Genomic DNA, 12,118 nt, shown 5'->3' with positions numbered 1-12,118 from the left:
ATCTTTATTTTTGGGTGATCTGTTCCTTTAAATGAGTGATTAAAAAGCAGTATGTTTATAGTGTTTTTGTGTGCATTTCAGCATCCAAATCAACAGCAGCAGATTGTTTAGATTCCATGGCGTCTGGTCTATACTCCGAGCTTTTTACACTCCTCATCTCTCTTATTAACAAGTTAGTAGTCAGTGGTCACTATAGAGCAGCAGAAACTTATTTGATAAGTCAAGAGATTAATTCTGATGTCTCTCTTTTTGTTTTTAGAGCTCTTAAGTCCAGTCAGCATTCTCTCTGTTCTCTGCTGATTGTGGACACCCCAGGATTCCAGAATCCCCAGCAGGTGAAGAGCCAGCGCGGGGCCACGTTTGAGGAGCTCTGTCATAATTATGCTCAGGAACGCCTGCAGACACTTTTCCAAGAGCGAACGTTTGTACAGGAGCTGGAGCGTTACAAGGAGGTGCACACACACATAGAGTCCTAATGCTTTGCCTTACTTGATTCCCCATGAGCGGTGATGTCAGCATTATGTGACGAGTTTGAGTAGCTGACAAGACAGGCATATTTTTTTAATCACCTCTGTGGTTAAAGAACTGCTCTTGACTCTTTTAGGAAAACATTGAGATCACATTGGATGACCTGGAGCCTAGCCCTTCTCGATCAGTTGCTGTGATTGATCAGATCTCTAGTCAGGCCCTGGTAAGACACACTTCCAGCAGTGTCCTGTTGTTCTCTGTTTAATGTTAAAAGTGTGCTTGATGTTAAATGGCACTTCTATGCAGAGACTGTCACTTGAAGTCTGTGACTACTTTAATTAGAGCTCTGTAGATAGATATTTAATGTGGATCTGTGGTTTAGGTGCGTACGCTTTCCCAGACAGATGAGGTGAGGGGTCTGTTCTGGTTGATGGAGGAGGAAGTTCTGCTGCCAGGAGGATCTGAGGACACACTCCTCCAAAGACTCTTCAATTACTACAGCCCTGCAGAGGGGGAGACCAAAGGTCATACATACATTCATTTACTTAGCTATGTAAATAATACAAATATCTATACAATCTATAAATCTTTTTAAAAAATGTACATTTCGTGAAAAGAATAAAAAAATAATGAATAGTTTTCTTCAAAAGGATAGAATATCAAAAAGGATATCCCCCAATGGAGGTACCGCAGTACCGTTTTTATATATATATATATCTTGTTTTGCAAGGTCACACTGTGCTGCTAAAGAGTGAAAACACGCATCACTTCCTGCTCGGCCACAGTCATGGGACAGATTGGGTGGAATATGACACAAATGGTTGGCTGAACCTTGCCAAGCTAAATCCCACTCCGCAGAGTGCAGCCAATCTGCTTGCGAATTCCCAGAAGTAAGATCCGCCCACAAACGTTTGCACTTGTCACCTCTGTATCAATCAATAAATAATATTTATAACTAAATAACTAATATATATTGTTTTCTAAACAATAAAGAAAACAGACTAAAGTTGTCCCCTGTCATTTCAACAGAAAGAGCATTAGTGGGTTGTTTGTGGGCCGCTCCAGCAATGCTGCGGTTCTGACCGGCTCTATTGCTGGACTGGAGGGCGTCTCTCAGCTCACGATGCGTCGAGCCACCAGCATGAGAAAGACCTTCACTACAGGCATGGGTGCGGTCAAGAAGAAGTCTCTCTGCCTTCAGGTTAAACTTCAAGTGGTGAGTTTTTGAGAGGGTTATTCAATATATCTCTCTCTTTGTCTATCCATTTTCAAGAACTGTTTTTCAAGTACTCTTTCACATGCAATATTGTTAAAACATCAACAAAAAATAAAGGACTAGTAATGGTAATGAAATATGATAAAACATTATGTATTTCTTTATCTGTCAGGATGCACTGTTGGACACAGTCCACAGATCCAGAGTTCACTTTGTGCACTGTCTTTTACCCCGAGCGGAGGTGCTTCATGCAGCAGGATCCCCAGAGGCCTTGGGGGAAAGCTGTGACCCTGGACTCATGCAGCTGGATGTGGCTTTACTTAGAGCTCAGGTCCGTGGCTTCAAACTGCTGGACAGTTTGAGGATTTACAGACATGGTGAGAAGAGATAATGAAAAGTAATGTAGAAGATGAGCATGTGCTATTTACAATCCTTAAAGACAATATAAATCAAAATTGACCTTTTTTGATTTCTAGAAGGAATATTCCGGGTTCAATACAAGTTAAGCTCAATCTACAGTATTAATGGCATAATGTTGATTACCATAAAAACAAATTTCGTTTTGTCCTTCCTTTTCTTTAAAAAAAGCAAAAATCAGTGAGGCACTTACAATGGAAGTGGATGGGGCCAATTTTTGAAAGGTTTATAAGCAGAAATGTGAAGCTTATAATTTTATAAAAGCACTTTCATCAATTATTCTGTTAAAACTCTTGTATTATTTGAGCTGTTAAGTTGTTTAAATGGTAATTTTTACAGTCAATTTAGGGTTTAAGGGTTTGTTGACAACATCGTCATGGTAATTTTAAGTTGTAAAATTGGCTATAACTTTACACTGAAAATGCTATTTTATCACATTAAAATCAGTTTTACATGCATATTGTTTATATCTTGTGGATATACTCTTGAAAAAGTGAGTATTTTAATGATAAAAAATACCATAACCCAGATTTGGGCTTTTTTTTTTTTTTTTTTTAAAAGGAGGGGCGAGTCAAAATGAAATTTTTGTGGTAATCAGATTTTATATCACAAATGCTGTCGACTGATCTTTACTTGTATTGAACCCAGAATATTCCTTTAAAACAATTCCTTGGTCTTATTGTGTGCAGTTAATATGTGCCCATTATTCTGAAGATAAAAAGTGTTAGTTGTCATAAACTTTCTTCAAAGTAATTTTTTCTACATCTGAAATTACTTTTCCGCTGATTTAAGGGCATGTGGGTGAGGAAAAATTATTTTAACCAATAATAGCCCATAGTAAATTATAGCCAGTGGAGTCCTGATGGATAATATTAGATCCTGCCCAATATTATTTCTCACTAAATATTCAGTTTCACTGTCACATAATGGATGTTAACGACCCCATGAAATTAAATTGGAGTTTAGTGGCTTTTAGTCCATGACTATTTGCTTTATAAGCTATTTATGTTAGTTTACCCTTTAAAATTCACCAAATTAATAATTAATCATATCTTTAAAAAAGGGACAATGCCTTTGATATTTCCCACCTGAACTCTCAATTGGAAATTCTTTAACACATGTCAGAAAACTGCACTTGTCAATCCATTTTATGTTATTTTTAATTGCGTAATGAATTCTGTTTTATGTTACTGTTAAATTGACCAATGACCATGCATCCATGCATACCTTGCACAGGTTACCCTGATTACATGGTCTTCTCTGAGTTCCGAAGACGCTTTGATGTTTTGGCCCCTCACCTGACCAAGAAACTGGGCCGAAACGACATAGTGAATGATGAGAAACGAGTGAGTAGTTATTTAAGAGGAAAATCAGCACATCAGTAATACAACGAGAGGTTTAGAAATTATGGAAATTAAGTTTTGGGCTCCATTTTCTCATGTGTGTAGTGAATCCAAGACAGAAAGTAACTCTGGGTAATTGTGGGTTATTGTGACTGCTTAATCAAGAAACCCCAGATGGGCCTCCGACTTAAATCAATACACAGAGCAGACAGGAATATTTTTGTAATTGCTCTGGGCTTTAGTGCTTACTGAATTCCCAAATGTACTGCAGTTATCATCTTGAAAAATGTCTCCATCCATGGGGCCTCCTAATCTTATTTTGGCTCAGTGATTGGATGAGGCCAAAGAAAAGTTTTCTACAAAACCCTCTGAGCGTGTAAAGTGCTGACAGGGTCCCAAATGAACAATCGCCATGCACCAAGCGTGAGTAAAAATGTAAATTAAAAGTACATAAAGGTGGTGTGTGAATTTGGTTGTTGTTGTTTTTCCGCCAGTAGAGTGAAACTAAATCGCAAAAAAAAAAACCAGGTTTCCAGAAAGCTACACCACCCCAAAACTCCTGCCAATGCTTGAGCAAATGTGGCTATGTAGGCTGAATACTAAACAGCTTAATAATCCCAAGTGTCATCGAGACAAAATTGGTTTAAAAAAATGGGCCTGTATGAAAAATATATTGCTTGTAAATTTTCTCAGTTCACCCATCGTTGGCAGGTGAAGTTGGGCAAGTTCGTTTTGGACCCTGATGCAGGCTTTTTAGGGTAAAAAGAGCGCAGAAAGATACCCTGTCCTCTCTTTCTGTGACACTACAGAGAAGGTCGGTGTGAGTAGAGAGAATTGGAGAGCGACAGAACCACATTTCTCTTCTTTCAGCATCTCAGTGGAGGGTTTCTTTGGAAACCGATTCTAGTGTACCTTTAGTTGTCAGGGGCCATTGCCCCCTTGAGTGGTGTAATCTAGATGGGGCCATTCGGATAGATCAAGTTCTGAAGACCTTTCCGCATCAGTGTCAGTGTCACTGTGTGGGCTGATGGTCGTCTGTACAGTTTGGGGGCTGTAGCATACCTGGAAAGTGACCAAAGACTGACCAGTGTATGTGTGTGTGTGTTCTGTGGATGTACACATGGGTCAGTAGTGTTTTAGTAATGTAGACTGTGTGAACTTGAGATGACATAGTGTGTGTCGTTGCAGGCGGTAGAGGAGCTTTTGGAGTCCCTGGAATTGGAGAAGAGCAGCTATTACATGGGCCTGAGCAGGGTGAGTAAACACACAAACACACACACACTCACAAACACACAACTTCCGTTCATTCTGTCACCTCCGAAGCGTTTAAGGATGCAGGTAAGTCTGATTTTGAATAGGCAGCCAACGGCAGTAAAAATCGAACTGGTACGGTTACAGTCGGGCTAAAGCATTTACATTTTTGTTTTAGTTTGACTGAGATTACATTTTTTAAAGTGCATGTAAACGTACTGAATGTCATTTTAGAAAACTTTGTGATTTACACTATTTGATATCATATTTTGCTATAGTTTTTGAGTTGCTCTTGTTGTATTGTTTATTACTTTCCCTAACAATTTTTTAGGGCAGGCTCTGCCTCCCTTGCCTACTCGGAGAAAACACCACTGCTATTGTGTGTGTTGTTCTGTGAACGACTGTGGTCTACTCGCGACTGGGCACGAGTCCCAGAATGAGCTGCTTTGTTTGTTTATGTCTTTTCTGGTTCTTCAGTCTTTCTGGTGTCCTGCGCCACTGCTAATCAGTCTAAACAGACGCTGGTGCTCAATAGTTTAATCCCATCAGTTGAAAATTCATGCAGAGCAGAAGAGACCTCAGAAAAAAAATCTGCGTGTAAACATGCCCCACCTGATGTGCTCCCGGAAGAAAGAGGATTTATTGGACCGTATTATAAATTGGAATAGTTAGTAATTATTTTGTGGCAGCTGCCATTGGCTTTAGGATTTGTAAAGGCTGTACTGCACTCTGAAATGAATTACAATGTCAAGGGCCCTTCACAAAGGACTCAAGCAGAGAAAAACATACAGATTTACTACTCTACCGACATCTACTGTCAGTTTTGCTTGGTTTCTACTGTTACAAGAACTCCCAATGATAAATAAACTCCAACCTTTTTTCAATTTTTCGTTTAGATGAACTGAATTTTTTTATACATATGATTCCATGTCAACATGCTAATGTTGTTATGTTATCGAAGCTTTATTACAGATTAAAGCAGCATATGTTTGAGAAACTAGCACGTACATGCACACTGTCTCTCTGATATTATATAGTATAAGCACTTTTTTGGGGAAGCCTCTAAGCTGTTGTCAAGTGTAACCCCAAAATGTGTGTTTGTATGTGTTAGGTGTTCTTCAGGGCTGGAACTGTGGCTAAACTCGAGGGACAAAGGGATGAACACACTAGACAGAACATCACACTATTCCAGGCAGCCTGCAGGGGGTACTTGTCCCGACAAGCCTTCAAGAAGAGGAAGGTAAAGTCCTTTTCCCTCCACTGCATAATATTTGTGTTCCCTGGCATTCCTGAGCTGAATTTGAATGTCAGCCACTGTAATCAATCACAATCTCCAGATGTATTTTCCTACATCTGTCTTCTTGTAAGACAAGTGGTAGAGTAGTAAATGAACACACAAAACACTTCTGCTGAAATTATTTTCCACACTGCTAAACAAATGCCACAGATGCCATGCTGTCAATATGTCAATGTACTGTAGTAATAGTTCAAAATAATTTAATTTGTTTCATTTTCAATCCATAGGACCCTGTAGAACCCTTAAAGGGGTCATGACATGAGAAACCATATTTGCCTTGATCTTTTGGTATATAAGAGGTCTTTGTATCATTAAAACGTCCTGCAAGTTTAGTATTTTAAGACGTCCTCCCCATTCTAAACGAATCATTTATTTAATCAAGCTCAAAATACAGCTCGTTCTGGATTCATGGTTAGAAGTGATGTGACGGTTAGAAGTGACGTACCAGCGTTTGCATATGACCGCCTCCAGCACAAGATAACTACGCTTTAAGCGCAAGACAACTACGCTCATTTCAGTATCGCCGTGCGCCTCACAAGTGTTCAGTCGATGGACAGCGAGCTCTGACAGAGACTACTTGTGCACAGGAAAATTACGATGCCACACAGATGTGCTGTTCCTGGCTGTGGTCAAACAAAACCTCTGAATAAGCTGCCGAAAGATCCAGACGTCAGGGAAAAATGGATGCAGTTTATTTTTTGCGGACGTCCCAGTCACGGCAGTGTTAACTTAAGCGTTTGTTCTGTACATTTTAAGGATGACTGTTTTGAGAACAAATCTCAATATGATGCTGGCTTTGCCAGAAAACTGTTGCTCAAAGATAAGTCCGTGCCGACTATTCTGGGAACAACGACGACGCAAACTGTAAGTAATCTATTTTAAACTTTAAACTACTTTTTAAAGCGCAATTTCATTCATTATGAATAATCACAGTGTTTTTACTTAGTTTACTTGCATATTGTTCTGGCTGAGGGCGTCAATAATTGATACATAGGCACTGACGTTAGCCAATCATAACAGTGGGCGTTAACACTGAAGTCTTAAATGGAAAACGCCCCCAAAACAGACTGTTTGAATCAGAGGATGAGAAACAGGGTGGGAAAAGGTCATAAATCACTAGATTTTAAAAGTTTTTCTTAAAAAAAAAATATATTAATACTATAATTGCACCTAAGGGAACATAATAATACAATAAAAAAAACCATGTCATGACCCCTTTAATTTCCTAGTAGAATCCCTATAGAAATCATGTCAAATCCCTATAGAATTTCTGTAGAATCCCTGTAGAATACTTTGCTTCCAAGTAGAATCCCTGAAGAATAATTTAGAACCTAAAAATAATTCCTGTAGAATCCCTATAGAATCTCTATGAAATCCAACAGAAAACCTATAAATTCCTATATAACTCCTGTTGAATCCCTGTAGAATCCCTATTGAATCCCTTTACAATCCTTAGACTCCTAGTAGAATCCTTCTAGAATCATATAGAATTCCGGAAGAATCCATGTAGAATTCTGTTATAATCCTATAGAATCCCTATAAAATTAATTCCCTTAGAATTCTAGTAGAATCCCTATATAACCCTATAGACCATTTCAAGATGGTTTAAGGAAGTGCCGTTTTTTTGTTCCTTAAACATATGCTACTAGTTGTGCGTTCCAAATGGTATAAATCACCCTCCGAGGCCACTTTGAAGGAAGAACAATCATGATATCCATGCTGTAAAATCGCTTCAAACAGAATTTCCAATAAAAACTGCTTTAAAAGTGAGTTTCGAATGACATTTAGTTTTAAGCAGCACACATTTTAACCTTTCAAAGCTCTCGCTGTGAATGGTAAAGTCTTCGAAGTACATAGACTATTTCTTCTGAATAGAATGATCACTTATTCAAGACAACAGCACGAGGCGCTTCATTCATACTGACTTTGACAGGATTACTAAGCTCCAGAAGTCATTTACTTTGACATGTAGTCATTTAGCAGACGCTTTTATCCAGAGCAAAGAGAAGCAGCAATAGCCTTGGAATGGCTCTCAAAATAACGACATCTCAAGTAATGACTATCTCATAATAAAATGAGCGGATAAGGGAGGAGCTGTTGTGGTATTGAGCAGAGATCAATACATCAAAGGGGCTTTGCGACAACTACAGAACTGTGAGTACTATCCTCCCCTAAGATTCAATCCAGTTGAAAGAATTAAGACTGAACTGATTGATATACTATCACAAGCAAAACATGAGAAATGGATATCACAAAATGAATATGACTTTCTTCTTTGTAATTGTAATCTAGAATCCCTTGAATATCCACCAGAGAAACATATAGTAGAAATTAGTCTATTACTATTACTTTATTCAAGACACAACTCATGTATTGAATACTATCAAAGAGATGAAAAATACTAAATCATCTATCTTGGTGACAATGGATGTAGAATCATTATACTGTATACTAATATAGACCACTCTGAAGGATTTGAAGCATTATCACACTATCTAGAAATCCCACCAAACCCACCTACTGGTTATATTTTACAGCTTGCAGAATTGACCTTGAATAACAATAACTTTTTGTTTCAGGATCAGTTTTATAAACAAATTAAAGGTACAGCCATGGGGCGCCTGTTTTGCCCCCAGTTACGCAAATGTATTTTTAGGATTTTGTGAAAAGAAGTTTGTATTTTCTGACTCCAACTTTTATTTAGAGAAGATGATGTGGCGAGGTAGATTCATTGATGATATTCTACTTATTTGGTCTGGGTAAGATACAGAGTTATTGAATTTTAACTCATATTTAAACAATACCAATACTAATTTGATACTCAGTTTAGATTTTTCATATACTTTTTGATTTGAAGATTTTCAAGGATAGTAAAGGTGCTTTACATACGTCTGTATATAGAAAAACAACAGTTAGAATACTTAAGGGCAGCCATCTTGCATCCCCCCTGGCTGATAGAAAACATTTCCTTTGGACATTTCAGAGGTTGAAACGAATCTGTGATAAGGAGGAAGATTTTGACATCAAAGCTCAGGATATTGTTGAAAGATTTAATAAAGAGGGTAAAAACATCGTGTTATTAGCAGAGCTTACAATAAAGCAAACGGACTATGTAGAAACCAACTATTGGTACAAAAACTAAAATCACAACATCTTGAAAATCAGATTCATTTTGTAACACAATGAAGTACAGACAGAGGAAACAAATAATTAAAAATAATTGGAAAATATTGATGAGTGATCCCTCCCTCAGGGAAGCTTTTCCTCACATTATTTTCTGGCAGGCACCTACTATTAAAAATAAACTGGTGGAAAGCCATCTCCCTCCTTTAAGACTAAATACCTGGTTAGGTCCTAAGGTCGGAAATCACAGATGTGGTGATTGCACTGTGATAATTTAGATAACAGGTGTAACATCGGGCCGTAAATTTGACATTCAAGTCATTCGTTAATTGTAATACTTAATTTGTATTTTATAGATTAGAATGTCCATGTGGTTGTATTTATATAGGGAGACCAAAGCAAAAATTTTAAATCAGATTACCAAAACAAAAATTCCATAAGAATCTGCAATCCTCATGGTGGCCCTAGTACACTAAAAATATCTGGTATTGAATATATCCCAAGTTCAATAATGGAATGAGATAGGTTAAAAAAGTGATTGCAGAGGGAATCTTTTTGGATCTATATATTGAAACTACTCAATGTAAATGTAAATGTAATTCCCAGGTTTAAATGGAGAATTAGATTTTCACCATACTTGTACATGATTTGGTTGTATTTTAATATGTTACTTATAATTTGTATATTGAGCTGTACTTAAGTATACTGTGATGTTTACAGATGGCCACACCCCACAGGTCCTATCATGTGACAATGTCACATGACACAAATTAGTCACATTATTATAAGGACTCTCAGTGTGTGTGTTTTTTCCCCATGCCCTGATGAAGGCTTTTTAGCCACAATGCATTGGTTTGTGGTTTTCAAATCTTCTAGTCATCTTTTAGTAAAGGCTTTTGAAATGTTATACGTAAGTCTGAGTGCTTTGGATATATACTTTTTTTCATGAGATAAATTATTCCTTTTCCAAAGAGCACCAGCAGATATTGACTTTATACCCAAATTGTACTCGTTGCATTTTTGTTTCTACATAAGTCAAGAAAAGTATTTCAGTCATTAAAAAAAAATCCTTACCTTGTCCACGAGTCGCGCAGACAGACACGGCTTCATTGAACAGCATCATTTATTATAACCAGAGACTGTTTAGCAGTAAACGGTCAAAGGATGTTGAAAGCAAGGCCCGCCTTACAGGTAAATGAGCCAATTACCTTTTAGAAACAGGCATCATCTCTCAATCAACTCGAGAACGCTCGTGCGCATTAGCTACAGTATAAAAGCCCAGATTTTTTTTTTATCTGAGATAAAGAAGCACAATTACTAACACCAGTGTTGTCAGATTTGACTGCTGATTTGAAACATGTTCTTGATAGGAACCTTGGCCAACAATTTTTTGGAATTATGGTCTTTTCCCATTCAAGTAGAGAGGTGCTGCACTTGTATGCTGCATATAGCTGCCTTAGAGCATTCCAAAGATGTCCTCTAAGTGACCTGACTTGCCTAAAAAGACTTTGTTATAACAGGAACGATCATTCCCCAAGCTCGCCACTGAGGAAATCATTGTGAGCATCTAAACTATGATACAATTTCATTGCCTCTCTCACATAAATAACTCTGGGTAAACGTTTGATGTTATTTGAGGAAAATATGTTAACTCAGAGCCCTATTTAAAGCATCCGTTAATGATACCAGATGTGCTGCAGGAAAACTTGTGTGGAATTCTTATTATTGTTATTGTTTAAATGCTTGAAATGGTCTATAGAATCCCTACAAAATCACTGTAGAATCCCTATGGAATCCTTAGAATTCTAGTGGGATCCCTATAGAATCGTTTTATAATCCCTACAGAATTCCTGTAGAATCCCTGTAGAATCCATATAGAATCTTAAAGAATCCCTGTAAAATCCCTTTAGAATCAAATAAAACCTCTGTATAATCCCTATAGTATCCTTTAGAACCCCTATAGAATCTATAGACTATTTGCACAACTTGCTACCAGGTGACATATTGAGCACTATTTATGAAGGTCATCTGTCTTTCTAAAATTGTAATAGTCGATGAAAGTATCATAAACATCCTCATACACATTCAAAGAACATGGATCTTTTCGTGTCAAGCTTTTAATACACCAAATGACATGCCATTCTCAGATGTTTGCCCTGCTCATACTGTCTGTTTTTTTTTTTTTGCTTTCTATCTCTGAACAGATCCAGGTTTTGGCCATCCGTTGTCTCCAGAAGAACATTAAGAAGAATCACGGAGTGAAGGACTGGCCCTGGTGGAAGCTTTTCACTACCGTACGGCCTCTAGTAGAAGTTCAGCTCACCGAAGAACAGATTCAAGGAAAAGATGTGAGTCTGTCTGTCTTGCTCGCTATGCCAAGCCTCTCTCAGTTTAAATGTTATAGATAGATTTGTAATCTCAAATGAGGAGAAATGGATGGTTTATTTGCTAGTGTGTTTTGTGTATGTGGAGCATTTGCCTTAGAGGTGACATGATCTAAGGCACCTATTGCATCAGCATTAGAGCTCTGGCATCTCTTTGATTTCGGCTCCCATCACATCTCAAACTGAGCTCAAAGCGTTTGCCTTAGAGATGCCATATTGGTGTCTGCCCTTTTCCTGAACCCAGCTAAAGGCAGATCTGCATGATCAAAAGAACATACGACCATCACATTATTAGCTGAACAAACCTCAGGCCAAAGATTGTCTTGTTCTTATCTAAATGTTCTGTATTGTCTTGTTAACACTGCATGCAATATAGATAAAGTTGTAATTTTTTACTCATAGGAGGAGATCATTCATCTGAAGTTAAAGCTGGAGAAGGTAGAGAAGGAGAGAAATGAGCTGCGACTGAACTCGGATCATTTGGAGAGCAGAGTGAGAGATACAAACATCTGATTTGACTTCAGGACTTGGCAAAGCAGGACCTCATTTTATTGTCCTGCTCTGATTGAGTTAAAGGAGTGAGAGAGAGATTAAGAAAACAAAAATTAATGAAAGGGTT

The 12,118-nt window shown here is 37.8% G+C and overlaps 1 protein-coding gene across 5 annotated transcripts in view; it reads left to right on the top strand.

Moving 5' to 3' along the window:
* Positions 1 to 12,118, top strand: part of LOC127636138 (unconventional myosin-XVIIIa-like) — a 54,855-nt gene that overhangs the window by 28,354 nt on the left and 14,383 nt on the right. For all 5 annotated transcript variants that reach the window (XM_052116551.1, XM_052116550.1, XM_052116549.1 and 2 more), the window contains 12 exons: positions 82 to 172; positions 260 to 452; positions 605 to 691; positions 851 to 992; positions 1,199 to 1,358; positions 1,498 to 1,684; positions 1,857 to 2,061; positions 3,338 to 3,447; positions 4,633 to 4,698; positions 5,807 to 5,935; positions 11,320 to 11,463; positions 11,902 to 11,991. In XM_052116551.1, coding sequence (XP_051972511.1) covers positions 82 to 172; positions 260 to 452; positions 605 to 691; positions 851 to 992; positions 1,199 to 1,358; positions 1,498 to 1,684; positions 1,857 to 2,061; positions 3,338 to 3,447; positions 4,633 to 4,698; positions 5,807 to 5,935; positions 11,320 to 11,463; positions 11,902 to 11,991 — 1,604 coding nt within the window. The remainder of the gene's footprint in view (positions 1 to 81; positions 173 to 259; positions 453 to 604; positions 692 to 850; positions 993 to 1,198; positions 1,359 to 1,497; positions 1,685 to 1,856; positions 2,062 to 3,337; positions 3,448 to 4,632; positions 4,699 to 5,806; positions 5,936 to 11,319; positions 11,464 to 11,901; positions 11,992 to 12,118) is intronic.

The sequence above is a fragment of the Xyrauchen texanus genome, chromosome 43, assembly GCF_025860055.1.
Source record: "Xyrauchen texanus isolate HMW12.3.18 chromosome 43, RBS_HiC_50CHRs, whole genome shotgun sequence".
Taxonomy (NCBI): domain Eukaryota; kingdom Metazoa; phylum Chordata; class Actinopteri; order Cypriniformes; family Catostomidae; genus Xyrauchen; species Xyrauchen texanus.
The sequence above is the reverse complement of the archived record's forward strand: the minus strand, read 5'-3'. Positions and strand labels throughout refer to the sequence as shown.